At 39.3% G+C, this 17,534-nt stretch overlaps 1 protein-coding gene across 4 annotated transcripts in view; it reads left to right on the top strand.

Moving 5' to 3' along the window:
• Positions 1-15,263, top strand: part of Arid4b (AT-rich interaction domain 4B) — a 128,979-nt gene extending 113,716 nt beyond the window's left edge. For all 4 annotated transcript variants that reach the window (XM_031358983.1, XM_031358986.1, XM_031358985.1 and 1 more), the window contains 5 exons: positions 1,407-2,621; positions 5,696-5,809; positions 7,960-8,175; positions 9,521-9,667; positions 13,504-15,263. In XM_031358983.1, the coding sequence (XP_031214843.1) occupies positions 1,407-2,621; positions 5,696-5,809; positions 7,960-8,175; positions 9,521-9,667; positions 13,504-13,631 (1,820 nt within the window). In that variant the 3' untranslated portion in view covers positions 13,632-15,263. The remainder of the gene's footprint in view (positions 1-1,406; positions 2,622-5,695; positions 5,810-7,959; positions 8,176-9,520; positions 9,668-13,503) is intronic.
• The last annotated feature ends 2,271 nt before the right edge of the window (positions 15,264-17,534 follow it).

A 17,534-nucleotide genomic window follows, 5' to 3' on the forward strand; every position in this document is an offset into this window, starting at 1 on the left:
AAAAATCAAAACAGGGCATAGAAAGTATAAAAGACTTCTTTAGCCAGGCGGTGGTAGCACACACCTTTAATCCCAGCTCTTGGAAGGCAGAGGCAGGCAGATTTCTGAGTTCAAGGCCAGCCTGGTCTACATACTGAGTTCCAGGACAGCCAGGGCTATCCAGAGAAACTTGGTCTCTGAAAAACAAAACAAAACAAAAACAAACAAACAAAAAGACTTCTTTAGGCTAATCTGGGCCTTCCAAAGAATGTTCATTTAATTTAATGATAGTTTAATGATAGATACTAATGAAGTTCAGTAATAGCCCTTAGTGTGACTTCCTTTGCAAATATCACTACTAATCTCTTTCTCTACACTTGGTACACTGTGACCTTCCTGGGAAAAATAGAGAATTGGTGGGTGAATAGTTGGATGGATGGATGGATGGATGGATGGATGGATGGATGGATGGATGGATGGATGGATGGATGCGTGGGTGGGAGGGTGAATGGATGGATGGATGGGTGGGTGGGTGGATAGATGGGTGGATAAATAGGTGGATGGATGGATGGATGGTAGGTAGGTAGGTAGGTAGATAGGTAGGTAGGTGGGTGGAAAGATTCATTATAATAATATCTTCTTGTGAGAGGTAGGGCATTGTTGAATGCTTATCTGGCTGGAGTAGGTGGCCTGATGGCTAGGTAGAAAGATTTATGCAAACTCTAGTATAGGTTTTAGAATTTTTTTAAAACAGAGGATTTCTTTGTCTTGTTATTCTCATTAAAATAAATCTCATTTCTTGAAGTTTTTTTTATGTGTATGTGTGTTTTGCCTGCATGTATATATTTGCACCATGTGCCTGGTGCCTGCACAGGTTAAAATACGGGTTGGATCCCTTGTAACTGGAATTGAGAGGTGGTTGAGCCATGATGTGTGTGCTAGGAACCTGGGTCCTTTGCAAGAGCAATATTCCTAATTCTTCTCTGTAGCCCTCCATGTTCTTATTTAATGACAGTGCTTTCTAGCATTTTAAGGACAAGTATAGGAAAAAGGTAAATTTCTTTAGAAAATTTCTGCATATTAGTTTTGTTCACTTGAAAAACTATTATTCTGTTTTCTACTGGTTTAACAGTGCCACAGCCTGGGTCAAACTCATAAAGGAAAGAATTTTTATTTCTTGCAGTTGAGACATTGAGTGGCTCTCTGTGGTGAGGGCAGTCACAATGGTGGTAACTCATGGACAGCTAACCTACTGCTCTGAGAAGTTCCCAGTTGCCATAGTGTCATTAAGTTCCAGCTTCAGTTTTCAAGATATTTAAATCTTAGCACCTAGGATGGAAATTTGTTTTTATTTGCTTGTTTGAGGCAGACATAAACAACAGTCTTATTTGTCATGTTGCCCCCCCACCCCCCTCTTATTTTTTTAGCTTCTGAAAGTTCGGCTGAAGACAGTGAGCAGGAAGATGAGAGGTGTACTCAGGACGTAGATAACGTTGACAAAGAGGAATCAAAGGTGGAACATTCAACCCACACCAGAAATGAGCTGATTTCAAAAGAGGAACAGAGTAGTCCATCTTTACTAGAAGAAAACAAAGTCCACACAGATTTGGTAATAACCAAAACAGTGTCAAAATCTCCAGAAAGATTAAGAAAAGATGTGGAAACAATATCAGAAGATACTGATTTTGAAGAGGAAGATGAACTCACAAAAAAGAGAAAGGATGTTAAAAAAGACACAATAGATAAGGCGTTAAAGCCACAAACAAAACGTGGGAAAAGACGGTATTGCAATACAGACGAGTGTTTGCAGACTGGATCCCCTGGCAAGAAGGAAGACAGAAGCAAGAGCAAAGAGCCGCTGTGCCCAGGAAACAGTAGTAACAGCTCCTCAGATGAAGATGAAGAAGAAAAGTCCAAAGCAAAGGTGACACCAACCAAGAAATATAATGGCTTAGAAGAAAAGAGAAAATCTCTACGGACAACTAGTTTCTATCCAGGATTTTCAGAAGTTGCAGAAAAAAGGATAAAACTTTTAAATAACTCTGATGAAAGACTTCAGAACAACAGGGCTAAAGATAGAAAAGATGTCTGGTCAAGTATTCAGGGACAGTGGCCTAAGAAAACACTAAAGGAGCTTTTCTCTGACTCTGACACTGAGGCTGCAGCTTCTCCACCCCACCCTGCCCCAGATGAGGGGACAGTAGAGGAGTCACTACAGACTGTGGCAGAAGAGGAGAGTTGTTCACCCATTATGGAGCTAGAGAAGCCACTACCTGCCAGTGTTGACAGTAAGCCAGTTGAAGAAAAACCCCTAGAAGTTAGTGACAGAAAAACAGAATTTCCAAGCAGTGGCAGTAATTCAGTGCTCAATACCCCACCTACCACACCAGAGTCGCCTTCTTCAGTCACTGTAACAGAAACTAGTCAGCAGCAGTCCTCTGTCACAGTGTCAGTGCCCCTGCCTCCAAACCAGGAAGAAGTTCGAAGCATCAAGAGTGAAACTGACAGCACAATTGAGGTGGACAGTGTTGTGGGGGAGCTCCAGGACCTCCAGTCGGAGGGGAATAGCTCACCAGCAGGCTGTGATGCAAGCGTGAGCTCCAGCAGTAGCAATCAGCCAGAACCAGAACATCCAGAAAAAGGTGAGGTGGGAAAGAACATGGTGATTATTTATAGGATTTCCCCTTTCATGGCCTTGATAGTTTCAGTGTCTTTTAATGTGAGGTGGTTGAGCTGTATTCTAGTATGGACACGGCGAAAATGGATAGTAGGAAGATAATTTCAATATTGATAATGGCATGGATTTGAAAGCCTTTAATGTCTTTTACTTGAACCATCTATGACCTTTCAAGTGAATTGCATCTAGGACCACTTGCATCTAGGCCCTGAGCTTAAAACTGATGAAATTCATTTCATACGTTGATCAACTAGATCATATGAGCCACTTAACTATTTCTGTAGCACTGTCCTTGCATTTGAAATGTGCAGTCTCTCACAAACATTTTGATTTATTGTGAGACTCGCTCCACCCTTAATCAAATATTGTAAATAGGGGTTTAGAGCATTCAACTGTCTAGGCACTGCTTCTCTCAGACAACCGAGTCAAACTTGATTTACAAGCCTTGCTTATTTGTGTGAGTTTGTAAAGAAATGTGATGCTTTATTAGATGTATACTTGAGGGATCAGTATGTGTGTTAATAATACTCTACAGTAATATTCTTGATTTTTTTTTCCATGAAGGTTTTCAAGGTGGAAAATCAAATTAGTACTTTGTGAAAGTATTAGTGTCCTCTAAAGATACCATAGTTTTATTCTGCCATCATTTTTCTTATAAACCACTTTATTCAGGTGTTTCAAATTGGTGCACTCTAAGCTGACATTGGGTTTGAAACATGCACATCCACTGTAAAGAACATTGCAGGGTGTGTGTTTTGAGTCTCAGAGGACAGTGCAATAGTGAGGGTCTTAGTTGACTACATAGAAATATGCTCACCTATGCATGCTGTAATCCCAGTGCTTGGGAGGTGGAAGGACAAGGCTCCAGAGTTCAAAGCTACAAATGAGTTCCTGCCCAAGAGTGCTGCATAGGCAGACCCTTTCTGAAAAAAATAAAGAGTACTAAGTAAATCTTTAGTGAAAACAGAAGTTGGATATGTACAGGTGCAGCTGCTACTGGGATTATATCTATATATCATGCTATGTCATGGAGTTTTAATTCATAGTCATGAAAAAAAGCCATCTTCAAAGGAAAAGAGTGTAAGTTGGGCCTTCTGCAGTGTTGTATTAAATTCCAGCTCTTGAGAGATTCTATCTTCTTTATCTTCAACACTAAAAAAAAAATAAAGTTATCCAGAAAAGAGTTTGATATCTTCTCTACTGAGGCTCAGTCAGTGCTGCTCTTTTGTATGTTAACCTTGATTAAATTAAAACTATGGGATTTGGGCTGAAAAGATGGTTCCTTGGGTAAAGACACTTGTCACAAAGCCTGATGACTCAGATGTGATGCTTAAAACATTTGGTTGAGAGAATGAACCAACTCACATTGTCCTCTTACACACACACACACACACACACACACACACACACAATTTTCTTTTTGAAGTGCTGTGGCTGGAGTGATGGCTTAGTGATCAAGAGTGCACACTGCTTTTACAGAGGGCCAGAGTTTAGTTCCCAGCACCCACATCAAGTGGTTCACAACATTCTGTAACTCCAGTTCCAGGGAATTCAACACCATCTTCTGGCCTCCATGGGCACTTACCCAAGCTCATACCCACATACATAATTAAAAATAAAATAAATATTCTTTTAAAGGGATGGAACTTGAAGCCACTTGCTTTATCAAATCAAAATACTATTCAGTTTTTAAAAACTTATGCCTCAATAAACTCTTAGACATCTATCATATGACCTCATTTTAATTAATTAATTTATTTTTAAGATGTATTTCAGAAATGTATTTTAATTTTTGGCTCACTTTTCTGGTAAGCATTAGTTTACAAAATGCACAACAGAAGGAACTTGAAAGTAATTAATTTATTTAGTAAAAAATACAGATTTCATACAGTGAGCATTCTATTACATTTTTCAACCAAGAGAGCCATATTTTGTAAACTGTTGGTTAATTTCATCATTGATAACAGGAACAACAAGAAATGTTTTTGGTACCAAGCCTCATGTACTTTGATATGATGTGTTATGGTATTAGAAATTAGAAGTAAGCGTATATCTCTTTAGTCTATTTTTTTAAAGCTTATTTTTGGTAGTCTCAGAGATCATGTATAATTCAAAAGATATAGAAGCATAACAAGGGCTAAAGTAGTGTATATAGAAATGCTACGGTTTAGGGTAGTGATGAATTCATGAATTTGCAGTATCAGGGAATTTCTCATTGAAAATAAACACTTGAGCTAGTTTAAGAAAGAATGATATGATGTTGGTTTTTAATACCTTTTGCAGGTCATTTCACACCAAAATGTTTTTTAGATCATGTTGCTGAGTTTGTAAGTTGTTTACATGTTAGTTAGCCAGTGCCCTAAAAATAAATTCACATAAAACAATTATGAATTTCTGTCAAAAATGTATCCAGTTAATATGTTGCAAAGCGTCGTGTTTTAGACCTGTAATTGCAGCACTTAAGAGGTAGAAACACAATCAGGAGTTGAAGGTAGTCATCAGCTTTGTAGAGGTTAGGGGCCAGTCTAAGCTATATGACATCCTGTCTTACTTGCTCCATATTGTATCATTCAAAATTACATTACTTTAAGATTTTAACTTGTAACAGAACCTTAATACTTAGTATTATTGGATTTGAACAAGTTTCAGCACAGTCCTGTGTCTGAGTTACTGAACCCGTAAGCTGAAGTGCTGTGCTTGACAGCATTTTCAATTGTGATTCCCTAAGAAGGATGCACTTTACCTTTCTAAACGAAGCTCTTAATTTCTAAGGGTTAGCTGTTATTAATGACACTTAGTTAAAAGTTGGGAAATATCTCATGTGATAATTTATATAAATATCATAGAAATGTATAGTTTGAGGATACTTTTTTCTAAAATACTTAAGTAGTTAACTAGGAAATGTCTGTGATTCTATTTTGTATTGCTGGACTTATAGCTCAGTGGTAGAGCATTTGCCAAGCATCTGTGAAGCCCCAGGCTCAATCTCTAGCCTTATCAAAATAAAAGTGAGATTCTATTTTGTGTTTCTCATTACAGCCTGTACAGGTCAGAAAAGAGTGAAAGAAACTCAGGGAGTAGGAAGTTCATCAAAAAAGCAGAAGAGAAGCCATAAAGCCACCGTGGTGAACAACAAAAAGAAGGGAAAAGGCAGTAAGTATAAAGTTTGCTTTGAAGCTTCAGGATCCAAAAATAATAGTCGACTTCCCCCCCAAAGGTTACTTGGTTATGGGATAATTCTACACTTTTTTTTCTTATAACCTTAAAAGTCACACAGGCTGGACAGTTGGTGCACACCTATAATGCCATTGTTTGGGAGGTAGAGGCAGAAGAATCAGGAATTCACAACCATTCTGGGCTACATAGCCAATTCAGAGTCAGCCTGGACTGTATGTGACCCTGCCACAAACAACAAACAGCCAAAAGTTACCCAGGAGTTTTCTGATCGTGGGTAAAGTCTAGGATTGAGCAAATCAGTATTGCTATTGGTTGCTGGTGAGTGATCACGTAGATACCATGACCCAGCTATCTTCGTGGTCACAGTGTCTACATGTATGATGCGTATTTTTGTTATAATGAAGTGAATTGCTTCATAATTCTTCAGAATAGTAGGCAAAGACAGTGTCATAGGCACAGTTCCAGTCTGTGAAATGACATCCGTCTCCACACCACACTGCTTGAGGGCAGTCACCTATCTAAGACTGGCAGGGACTGTTCATTGGCCTGCCTGCAGAGACTAGAATGCTTTGCTTCTTCTGAGGGCTGTGCATTTGATTATTTATTTATTTATTTGTTTGTTTATTTTTTGTAGACAAAATAAGAAGTGGAAAATATGTAAAGAATTTTTTTTCAGGTGTCCCACACTGACCCCTGCTGCTCTTCCGAGACTCCTGCCACCTCCACTGCCTGACCTTTGCTAGCAGCGGCCTTGGCTGCACTGCAGTGCAGAAAAGGGTTACGCGGTCAGCTCCCCGAGCTTCTGCTGAGCCCATATGACTTCCAGGCGGTGAATATGGCATCCTTCGGGGCCCCGGGTGGCTGTGCTCAGCAAGGCCGTGTCAGGCAGGCTGAGGCAGGCCACAGCACATAAAGGGGCCAAGCCTTGGGTGGCTTAGTTAGGAGTTGCTATGGTTTCAGAGCGGCAGTGAGGACTAGGGAAGGATTCACTAAGATGTGTGTTTAGGAGAGACAGACATTGTTTACATTCAGGGGAAGAGGTGCACTTTTACAATTTTGATCACTTTTGATACTTTCAAAGCCCCTACTTGGGCACTGCTAAAGAATAATTCATCAATGTATGCCAAATTGGTTCTAGATTACTTGGTATAAATAATAGAATAGTTAAAATGTGTTTTTCTTACACTGTAATGCTTTTTGTCTTTGTTACCATTTTAATGTCATTTCCAGAAAGGCTCATCTTCAAAGAGTCATAAATAAGTTTGTCTAGAGGAGTTCATGGTAGTGTCCCACTTTGATTATCTGGCTTCCATCCTGGTAAATCAGATCATTGACCATTACCATTCTTAGTGTAATCTCTGTAACAGAATCTATCATGGTACTTTGTATCCATAAAGGGGACATGTACAACTAAACAAACCCTATTCCTGTTACAAGGCAAGTGGTCAGGGATAAGTTCATCCATTCTAGAACTGAAGCTTAATTAGCAAATTCTTGATAAATTTCAGAGTGTGTTGATCACAAAGAACATGGTGATGACTTTTAGGAAACAAGCTATTAGGTGTTAGGAGGTTAAGGAATTTATTACATCAGTGGTGGTGATATATACTACTTGGCAGTGGAGTTGGTACATGTTGCTGTGTACTAGAATGAAGAAATTCCTACAAGGAATCCTTTAGTCCAACAGAGTAAAGAGCTCTTTAGCTAGGAAAGAGCCTGTGTCTGAGTGAAGCATCTGTGGTATGGATCTGTGGGTGCATTGGCTACTGGCTCACTGTGTTTCATAGTAAAGCTAGCAGAATGGAAGATGAGTGCAACGAGTTCATACCTATTGGCAATTTAGGTGGGAAGACTCTGGCATTTGTTTCTCTTGGATGAGATATTTCTGCATATGCATGTGATTTTTCTATGTTTTATTTTTCCAGTGCTGGGGGCTAAACCCAGGGACTTTGGCTTGCTAGACAAGCATTACACAACTGAGCTAAATCTTCAACACGGATTTTCTAGGTTTTATAGGTAGATTGTTTACTGTAGTGGAAAATTCAAGTGGTATATTTAGAGTTATTCTCCTAAGTTGATGATAGTTTGACCAACTTTTGTTTATTAATGGTTTCTTTCTCTTTCAGCAAACAGTAGTGACAGTGAAGAACTTTCAGCTGGTGAAAGTATGACTAAGACTCAGGCAATCAAGTCGGTCCCCACTGGAATGAAGACCCACAATAGCAAGTCTCCTGCAAGGATCCAGTCTCCAGGAAAATGTGGCAAGAACGGGGATAAAGATCCTGATCTCAAGGAGCCCAGTAACCGGCTTCCCAAGGTTTACAAGTGGAGTTTTCAGATGTGTAAGTGACATCCGTAGTTTAGGATGTAGGGATTTTGTCTTAGAAGAAAGAAACTACACTATGCCTGAGAGACATGGCATAGTATAGACCTTACTAGGATCCTGATTAGAATGAACAAATTGCTAAAAGAAAATATTAAGACAGATGCTGACCAGGCCTGAGTACATGTAAGATTGAGAATCTGCTTGGAGACAGTGTAGGGGTGCTGGAGGAACAACTTACTGGTTACAATTCTACTCTTCCAGAGGAGGGCAGTTCAGTTCCCAGCACCAGTGGCAGGCAGGCATCTCACAACTGTAACTCAGGGGCGGGCTCTGATAGTGGGGTCCTCTTTGGGCTCCTGAACTCAGGAACATAGGCCACACATACCCAATTAAAAATAATAAAAATAAATCTTTTTCTTACTTTGTCCTTTAAAGAAAAAAAATAGTATGGGAGCTAGGCCTGGGGGCACCCACCTGTACTCTCAGAGCTCAGGAGTCTGAGACTGGAGGATTGACAGTTTGAGACTAACTCGGATTACAAAATAAGACCCCGTCTCCCTTCCCTTCTAAAATACAATTTTAACCTTTTGGTGGTTTTGCATCATATTTGTAAGTTTACTTTTCCTTTCTGAGACAAGATCTTGCTATATAGCCTGGCTGGCTGGCTCAGTGTGTAGTTGCCTTCAAACTCAAGGCAATCCCTGCCTTAGTTGCTTGAGAGCTGGAATCTCAAGCCCTGCACCATAACTGGGTTGGTGGGGTTTTTTTGTTTGTTTGTTTTAGTTTTTGTTTTGAGACAAAGTCTGGTTATGTAGCCTTGGCTGGTCTAGAACTGACTGTATAGGCCAGGCTGACTTGGAGCTCATAGATGTCCTCCTTCCTCTGCTTCTAAGTATTGGGATTAAAGGTGTATTCCACTGTGGCCTACACCAGAACTGGGGATAGTGGCTATAATCCTAGCATTCAGAAAGCAGAGATAGCAAGAGTGGAAGACTGGATCAGCTTGGGCAGCATAACAAGACCCTGTTTGCCCAAAAGAGTTTTAGCATAATGCATAGATTATAAGGTCTTTGGTTTGTATGTGTTCACTCAACAAATCTTGTGCTGTACAATTCATTTGTGTCTGGTTATTGTAGTCAAAGGGCAGGGAATAGAGGAATATTTTGATGTCTTTGGGTTTTTTTGTTGTTGTTGTTGTTGTTCGGTTTAGCCAGTATAACAGGTGTGCACCAATACACCTGGAAAATTGTTTCTTGTAGTTTATCTGTCTTAGACCTTACTCTAAAACTATATTGGCTTCTTTTCATTTTTATTAACTTTTATTCCCAAAATACATATTAATGAAGCTTTTAAATTGACAGCGGACCTGGAAAATATGACAAGTGCTGAGCGTATCTCAATTCTTCAAGAAAAATTGCAAGAAATCAGAAAGCATTATCTGTCATTAAAATCTGAAGTAGCTTCCATTGATAGGAGGAGAAAACGGTTAAAGAAGAAAGAGAGAGAAAGTAAGTACTTTTCCTTAAACATAAGTCAGTTTGTTACACTGCTTTTGAGGAAGGACTACATCTGTTGTTTCTGTAGGCAAATTCTGTCAGCCTCATCTGTTATGACATCTCCATGCCCACTCACAAAGAGTATACATACCCTCAGTATAAAGAAATATAATGAAGATATTAAGGTCTTCACTGAGTGGCAAATAACTACGGACTTAGCATTAAGAAGGCAGGGATAGCAAGAGTGGGAGGCACCAGGTCAGCTCGGGCTACATAGCAAGATTGTTTGTCAAAAAAGAAATCTTTTGATTTGTACATGATCATTCAACAAATCCTGTATTTTGCATTTCTTTTGTGTCTGGTATTATTGTAATGACTTTGTTTTAAAGAGTATTTTGACAGATGATCATACTTCTAATGAGCACAGTATGGTATTTGAGTACATCCATACTTGTGGAGTGATACTTCAGGATTTTTAGGTTGTTTATCTTCTCTTTGTTATAACAACATTCAAAGTCCCATCTTGTAGGTATTCTGAATTGTAGTACAGTATTGTTGACTGCAATCACACTAAAAGATATTGCTCCCATCTGGTCCTGATGTTATATTATGAACTATAATTTCCGTCCCTCTCTCTACTTTCCTAGACACTATAAAGACTGTCCTGTTTTATACATAATGTGATGGTTTTGCTTATAGTTTTTGAGGGACCTCCATGTTGTTTTCTATAGTGGTAATAGTTGACATTCCTTCCAATAGTATAACTTTCTCTTTTTTTTCTCCAGCTATTTGGGTTACTTTATCATACAGATGGCCAGGACATTTCTTTTGAAACCTAAATGAAAAGAAATAATGTGAGATGTCAAACTCTTGCTTGGCTGTGATAGCAAAATACCATGACAGAGAAGATAACCTAAGCAATAGAAACTTATTTTCTCACAATACTAGAAGTTTAAAGTTCAAAGTCAACACCTTATTTGTTTGTTTGTTTTCTTATATGTGTATGGGCTGTTGTTGCCACCTTCTTGCTCCATGTAAACATCCATGGAGGATGTAGAGCCATCTCTGAGTCTTCTTTTTATAGGGATATCCATTGGATTGCATTAGTGCTATATAGTTATGATTTTTAATTATTTACGATTGGCAGTTTTGGCTACAGCATGGAGTTTGGGTGGTGTATGACTCACACCAGAAGTCCTTGGCAGGATACTTAAATGTAACACTGTTGACATTTTGAGCTTGAGCATTTTTTCCTATAGCTGTCCTCTGTGTAGCAGCATCTTTAGCTGCCATCCCACATACCATGTGGCACAGCATGTTAATGCTTCTAGACACTGTCAGATATGCATAAGATGGACTGGTAGAATGACCCCAACCTAGGAACCACTGCTCTGAGGTGAGAGTATATTTGGTTCCTTTCCACACCAGAATGAAAACCATTGTGGTGTAAAAGTAGTAGAGATTTGAGTCAGGTAAGCATAGGACAAGACATGTGGGGCTATGTAGGATAGAGTGAGGGGTTACAGTTTTATTCTGAGGAGAATAGAGAGCTGTTAGAAATGTTTAGACAGGGAAATGACATGCTGGGATGAAAGTAGAATCTAGGAGCAGCAGTGGAAGCAAGGAGTAAGTGAAGCCTATCCCATTAGTTCAGATAGTAGCTTAGAATGACTTGAGGTATGCAGTCAAGGTGCAAATCAGTTAATGGTGAACTAGCAACACTGCTGATGGAAAATATTAAATTGCATATTTAAGCCAATGAAAATAAAACAGACATTAAGATTTTTTTATTTGTAACCAGATGTGGTGGCACACACTTGTAATTCCAGCACTTGGAAAGTAAAATAAAAGCAGGAGAAATGCCATCTATGGCTAAAGGGTGGATTTGGGGCCAGCCTGTTGCTTAAGACCCTGTCTTAAATAAAATTGTATTGCTAATGTACAAAGTATTACATTGTTGGTAACAACTAAAGCTTAAAAATTAAAGAAGTTCACATTCATAAGTATAGTGTAATACTATTTAACTTTGAAAAGGAAAAGTAATAGAGCTAATATGGATGGAACATGATCCTACTCCATGTTGTTGGCACATACTGCAGAGTTTGCATGTGAGAAGCAGGGGCAGGACAGTGTTTGCACAAGTTCAAGGTCAGATTGCTGTACTTAGTAAAGTCCAGGTTAGTCAGGACTATGTAGTGAGACCCTGTCTCATAGCCTAAACCTCAGTAAAAGCAAGAGAGTGTGCATGACATGACACTGCACTATATTTACTTTTTCCTTCCACCTGTGTTTATGTGTTTGCATGTGTCTGGAGGCCACAGGACAACTTCAGATACCTTATTTTTAAGACAGCATCTCTCATTTGCCTGGTCCTTCTCATAGGCTAAGCTGCCTGGCCACTAGGCCCTGCTTTTTTACACAGGTTCTGGAGATGGACCTGGGTCTCAGTAGTCATTTCAGTGACTGGGCTTCCTCCTTAGCTTCTACCTATGTTTTAATAAGTGTTGCTAAACCTAGGGAGTATAGATTCCCACTTAGAAATTCTAGAGATGAAATTCTTCTAGAACTTGAGTTGCAGATGTTGTCTGTACGGAAGTAGTGGCTGTTTGAGGACCACTATAGTCTCTATAGAAACTGTTTGGCTCTGGTGATCCAGAGCCTCTGAAATACAGAAGTAAGTGTGGATGGTTATGTTCCATTGCAAGTGTATATGGTTATGTTCTAGTCTTTATAAAAGATTAGGCCATGCAGCAATTCTTACATCTAAACTTTTAAACAGTACAGACAACTAGAGACAGTAGAGGGAGCATTTGGGCAAGTAGGAGAGTTCTAAGTAACAAATTTGCTTCTCCAACTAACTCCCTTGTATGGAACAAAAACTTGATTTTACATTGTGTGTGTGTATGTGTGTGTACACATGCACACATACATATATATGTACAAGTTTACCATAGTGTTCATCTAGAGGTCAGAGGACAACTTTTAGAAGTCAGTTCTTTCCTTCTACCTTGTGGGTCCCAGAGATAAGTTCAGATTGGCCAGTCTTGGTGGTGGGTGCCTTTATTCATAGAGTTGTCTCACTGGATGTTTATTTCCTTCTTATTTGTGTATATAGATAATAATTTAAAACATTCCATTTCATGTATTGATAATAATGAAAGAATTGCCTTGAGGAAGACAGTGTGTAATATAAACTGAAGGAGGTAGTACAGAGGGAAGCTTTTTACTTCAGCCACCCATTCTTTTTAAACTTGGAAAGAAAATCATTTATTGTCTGAGTGCAAAGTGCATGAGAAGAAACATCATGGATTCAGTCATGCCTCCCCTTGTACCTTGTAGAGTCTAGGAGTTCAACTCAGGTTGTCAGGCCATACCTGCCAAGCTATGTCTGTGGTCTCAGAGTTTATTGGAAAAGTGGTACAGAAATGTGGTATTAGAAGTAGCAGAGATGACAGACATTTTCCTGTTGTCATTCAAAACTGTGTGAGTATTTAGTGAACAAAGTTGTTCTTTAGCTATGTGTTCTACAGTATGGATACACAATTCCTCTCCTCCCCTCCCTCTTTCCTCTCCACCTTGCTTTCTTTTTCCTTTGACAGTGCTAGGAATAGAACCAATGGCTTTGTAATCCAGTCAAGTACATTGCCACTGAGCTCTCCACTGTACCGTCTGTGTTTTACAGATGGGCAACAGTCTGCTGCTTGAGATACACTGGCTTTCCCTTTCTTTATACTGTGATACTTTGAGTAGGGATGGCTCTTAGTCGCTGCATTTGGAGAAGATGAGCTTTTGCTTCTTCCAAGTGCGGCCTGCTTTGTAGCCTCACATGTGTTCTTCTTTTTCCTCAGGTGCTGCAACATCTTCCTCCTCCTCTTCTCCCTCGTCCAGCTCCATAACAGCTGCTGTTATGTTGACACTAGCTGAACCATCAATGTCCAGTGCATCACAGAATGGAATGTCAGTTGAGTGCAGGTGACAGCAGGACTTGCTAGAGCACTTTGCACTTAATGGCTGTTGAGGGCCACATCTTTTTTTATACTGCACAGTGGCACACAAACACACAAAATCAGACAAGCACTATTTTATATTTAAAAATTATTTCTTGACAAGCTGACTTGGCACTTAAGTGCACTTTTTTTATGAAGAAAAAGTACAACGAACTGCTTTTCCTCAAGCAATAATTGTTTCCAACTTGTCTGGGAATTGCGTGTGTCTGGTAACTTGAAGGCCTTCCACTGTGGCAGAGGAGGCTTCTCACTGCCTGTAAAGATGCCACAGTAGGCAGAGAAAAGGTGGGCCAGAACATGTGAGAAGACTTACTGTATATGTATTCCCTTGTATTTTGTTAAAGCTGGAACATTTGATATTTTTCCATTCATTTATTAAAAATATGAACCTATTTTCATTTGTACAAGCTAATTGTTTTTTAAAGCAAGTCACCTTAGGGTGACTTTAATTGTATAAGTCAAGCACATGTAACAAATTCAAAACTTGCAGTTAGTTAACAGGATATTATTAGACATCATCCTGGTAACCAAATATTAAAGAATCTCTTTAAAAATGACTGAACATGTTTACAGGTTTGAATTAGGCTAAAAGGTCTGTGGTGGCTTTTCACACCCCTTCAAATTGAAATGGGACTACTGTACTTTGCCATTTTTCTATAAATCAGTATTTTTTTTTAATTTTGATATAATACATTGTGTGAAAAAGAAAATGGCTAATAAACTGTATTAAATCTTAAACAATGTATAAAGATTGTACTTAGCCAGTTCAAAGTGTATATTTATTCATAATGAATTATAACAGTTATATTTTTGTGTTTTCTTGTAAATGTTTCTTTTCCCTTAAATACAGATAATTCATTTGTATTGCTTATTTTATTATGAGCTTACAACAAAAAGACTTCAGGAACAAACTGTTAGAATGGTTCAAGGTTATTTATATGACCTGCCTCACAAAGATGGTTGTTATTTTAAGTCTAAGTAGCTAATTGGGTAGTAGGCCTATACAATTAAATGCCTTGTATAAACTGCAAAATGAACGCCAAGCTGTTTCCACTTGTATTGACTTTATGTTGTATGATTCCAATCTCTGTTTGGCACTTGTATTTAATTCCCCACCTTTGTAATACATTTGTATATTGCGGATGTGTTCATTGAAGCTACTATTTAAAACCTGGCGCTGTTAATACACAGTACTTCACTGTACAGACCGTTTTACTGTTTTAATTGTGATTCTGTGTGCTTTTTTTTGAATGAGGCTGGCATGTTTTATTTGTTTTCTGGCAGTACATGTGAGAATCTCGAAGCGTTTTGTTGTAGATGCTAACGTGTCAGAATCCTTAATCCTTTACATTGAACCTTTCTAAGAAAAGCATTTTCAGTCTTGTAATGTGTGCTTACAGTAACTAATTTTGTTGAAAAATGATTTCAAATTACTCAAATTTGTACAGACTGTAAAGATTTGTTGACAGCAAAATGTTGAAGAAAAAACTTATAGAATAAAACTATAAAGTATATATTAGGTTCTGCAAACATGATGAATTATGTAATATATTGTACAAATGTAAGCAAAAGCTCTGAAATAAAATGCCATAGTTTGTGAATCCTTGATTTTGTTTGTAGAAGGTAAAGTAATTTTAGTTCACTTTGTGATGACTGCTGAGGGTGTGTACATGCAGCCTGTATTATCCCAAGGGCTCCCACCAGGACCTCAAAGGGAGTGTGCTTCTTTTACAAATTAAAAGTCCCTTTACCGTGCTGGTTGTACAGCATGTACTTAGTGTGCTCCAGGCCTTGGTTTCAGTTCCCAGTACTGCATCAAATCAAACCTTGAATCCAAAAAAACAAAAACAAGAACAACAAAAACCCGTAAGTAAAGGGATGTTTTTAGGCTGTTCTTATCTGTCTGTATACAACTTTGCTATTTTGTTATTGCTGTTGCAATTTGGGGGTTGTCCAAAGAAGGAAAAAAATAAGTACAACTTTAAAACTATATTTTGGGGCTAGCAAGATGCTCAGAGGTAAGCACTGATGACCAATCTTGGTTTATGAATCCCTGGAACCCACATAGTAGAAGGAAAGACTGCCTTCTGTAGGTTATCCTCTGCATTCACATATACAGAATACAAAAATATAAAAAGATGTTTCTGCAGTATATAATGGCCCATACCTGTAATCCCAGCACTCAAGAGGTTGAGGCAGATCTTGGGCTACAGACTGACACTTTGTCTCAGTAAACATAAACCTTGTTTTTCCTTTTTCTTGAGAATAAAATTGCTATTGCCCAACCTGGCTTCAGTCTCACAAATTCTCAGTTCTGCCTGAGACTCAAAGTGTCAGGATTACAAATCTATAGTTTCTTTAAAATGTTTATTTTTCTCAAAATTATTACCTGTAGTGTCTCTTATCATTTAATATGATGGAGCCTTTCTGGCTCTGCTTTGAGTAACACCTCTGTACCAGGTACAGGAATCCAGTAATCATTGTTAAACCGACCAGTATGCCTGTCCCCATTTCCAAGGTGCCCTAACTCAGCTAAAATATTGTGTATTTTCTTTTAAAAAAAATACTGCAGTAGTTTAATCTGTAATCTTTCTGTGTAGTCCTTCCTTGTATAGAAGAACAAGCTGGCCTTCAACTCAGATTTACCTGCCTCTATCTCCTAAGTGTTGACATTAGAGGTGTATACACTATACCTGGCCCTAAACCACTTGCTCCCAAATACGTTCATCGTGGCATTTAAGGAGGAAGAAGGTGGAAGATACGGGCTCATAGTCCTTAGAGGGTCTTGAAAGCCATTTAACAAATCTGTACTATATCAATCACTGTAACCAGTGAGGGGATTAGGTAGCAAAATGTGCTGTCACTTGAGAGGAAATGGGTGGTGGTTGCAATCAGAAACCCAGGAGTGCACCTTTCTCATCTTACACAGGTAAGAAAACAAGGACCCACAAAAGGGGGAGTCTCAACTGAGTGCTGCATGGCCCTTGTCATTTTCTTCAGTACTCCTTTCCCCAGCTGCATAGAATACTGATGGCTGACAGAGCAGACCTGGGTTCCTGAACAGAAATGGCTCTTGTTTTTGAAGACACACACTCCTGAAGAATTAGGACAGTGAACTTGTACCTAATGTAGCTTTTCTGTTACATCCATTTGACTCCTGTACCTAATACTCTTGAGCTTCAATTCATCACATCTGAACTGTAAAGTTGAGACATGAGAATAGGTCTGAACAGGCTAGGAGGAATGCACACACTCTGCTGCAATTTGGTCACTGACGTGTGTCAATTCAAGTTCGCCCACAACTTACCCATGAGAGATGATCACATGCTTATGGCCAGCTAGTTGGACTTGGTGTACACCCAAGTCCAGGTTTCCCTACTAGGCTCAGGACAACAAGACAAACTGGTGACCTAAACCATCAGTTCCCCAGCTCCTAAATACTGATCTGCCACAGACTGCTTGCAGAAGGAGTTCTGAATGGAAGGACAAGGCCCCATCTTGGAAGTGACTGGAACTTGAGGCCAGAGGGAATGTTCAACTTGTGGGAGTCTGGAAGTGAGGACTCTGCACTGAGGCCAGGCAAGGAAGCTCAGGTCTAAACATTGCTTTGGGAAGGAAGGGGCACAAGGGAAAAAAAAAAGGGCCTGGAGTGGTGGGGGAGGGGTGAGTAGTGCACAATGTAGGGGGTGTGGAGTCAGGGTGAGTGGTGTGGGTAGAGCAGTTGAGTGCCATACGTTATGTCAGAGACATGTATCTGTGTTTGCATCGAGGTCCCTGGGGAATGCCAGGCTGACTACAGCTTGCAGGGTGTCCAGTACCCTCCTGGTCACGGTGTGGGTCTCCCCCTTCAGTTCTACCAGTGTTGATAACTT

Source organism: Mastomys coucha, unplaced genomic scaffold, assembly GCF_008632895.1.
Source record: "Mastomys coucha isolate ucsf_1 unplaced genomic scaffold, UCSF_Mcou_1 pScaffold7, whole genome shotgun sequence".
In the NCBI taxonomy this organism is placed as follows: domain Eukaryota; kingdom Metazoa; phylum Chordata; class Mammalia; order Rodentia; family Muridae; genus Mastomys; species Mastomys coucha.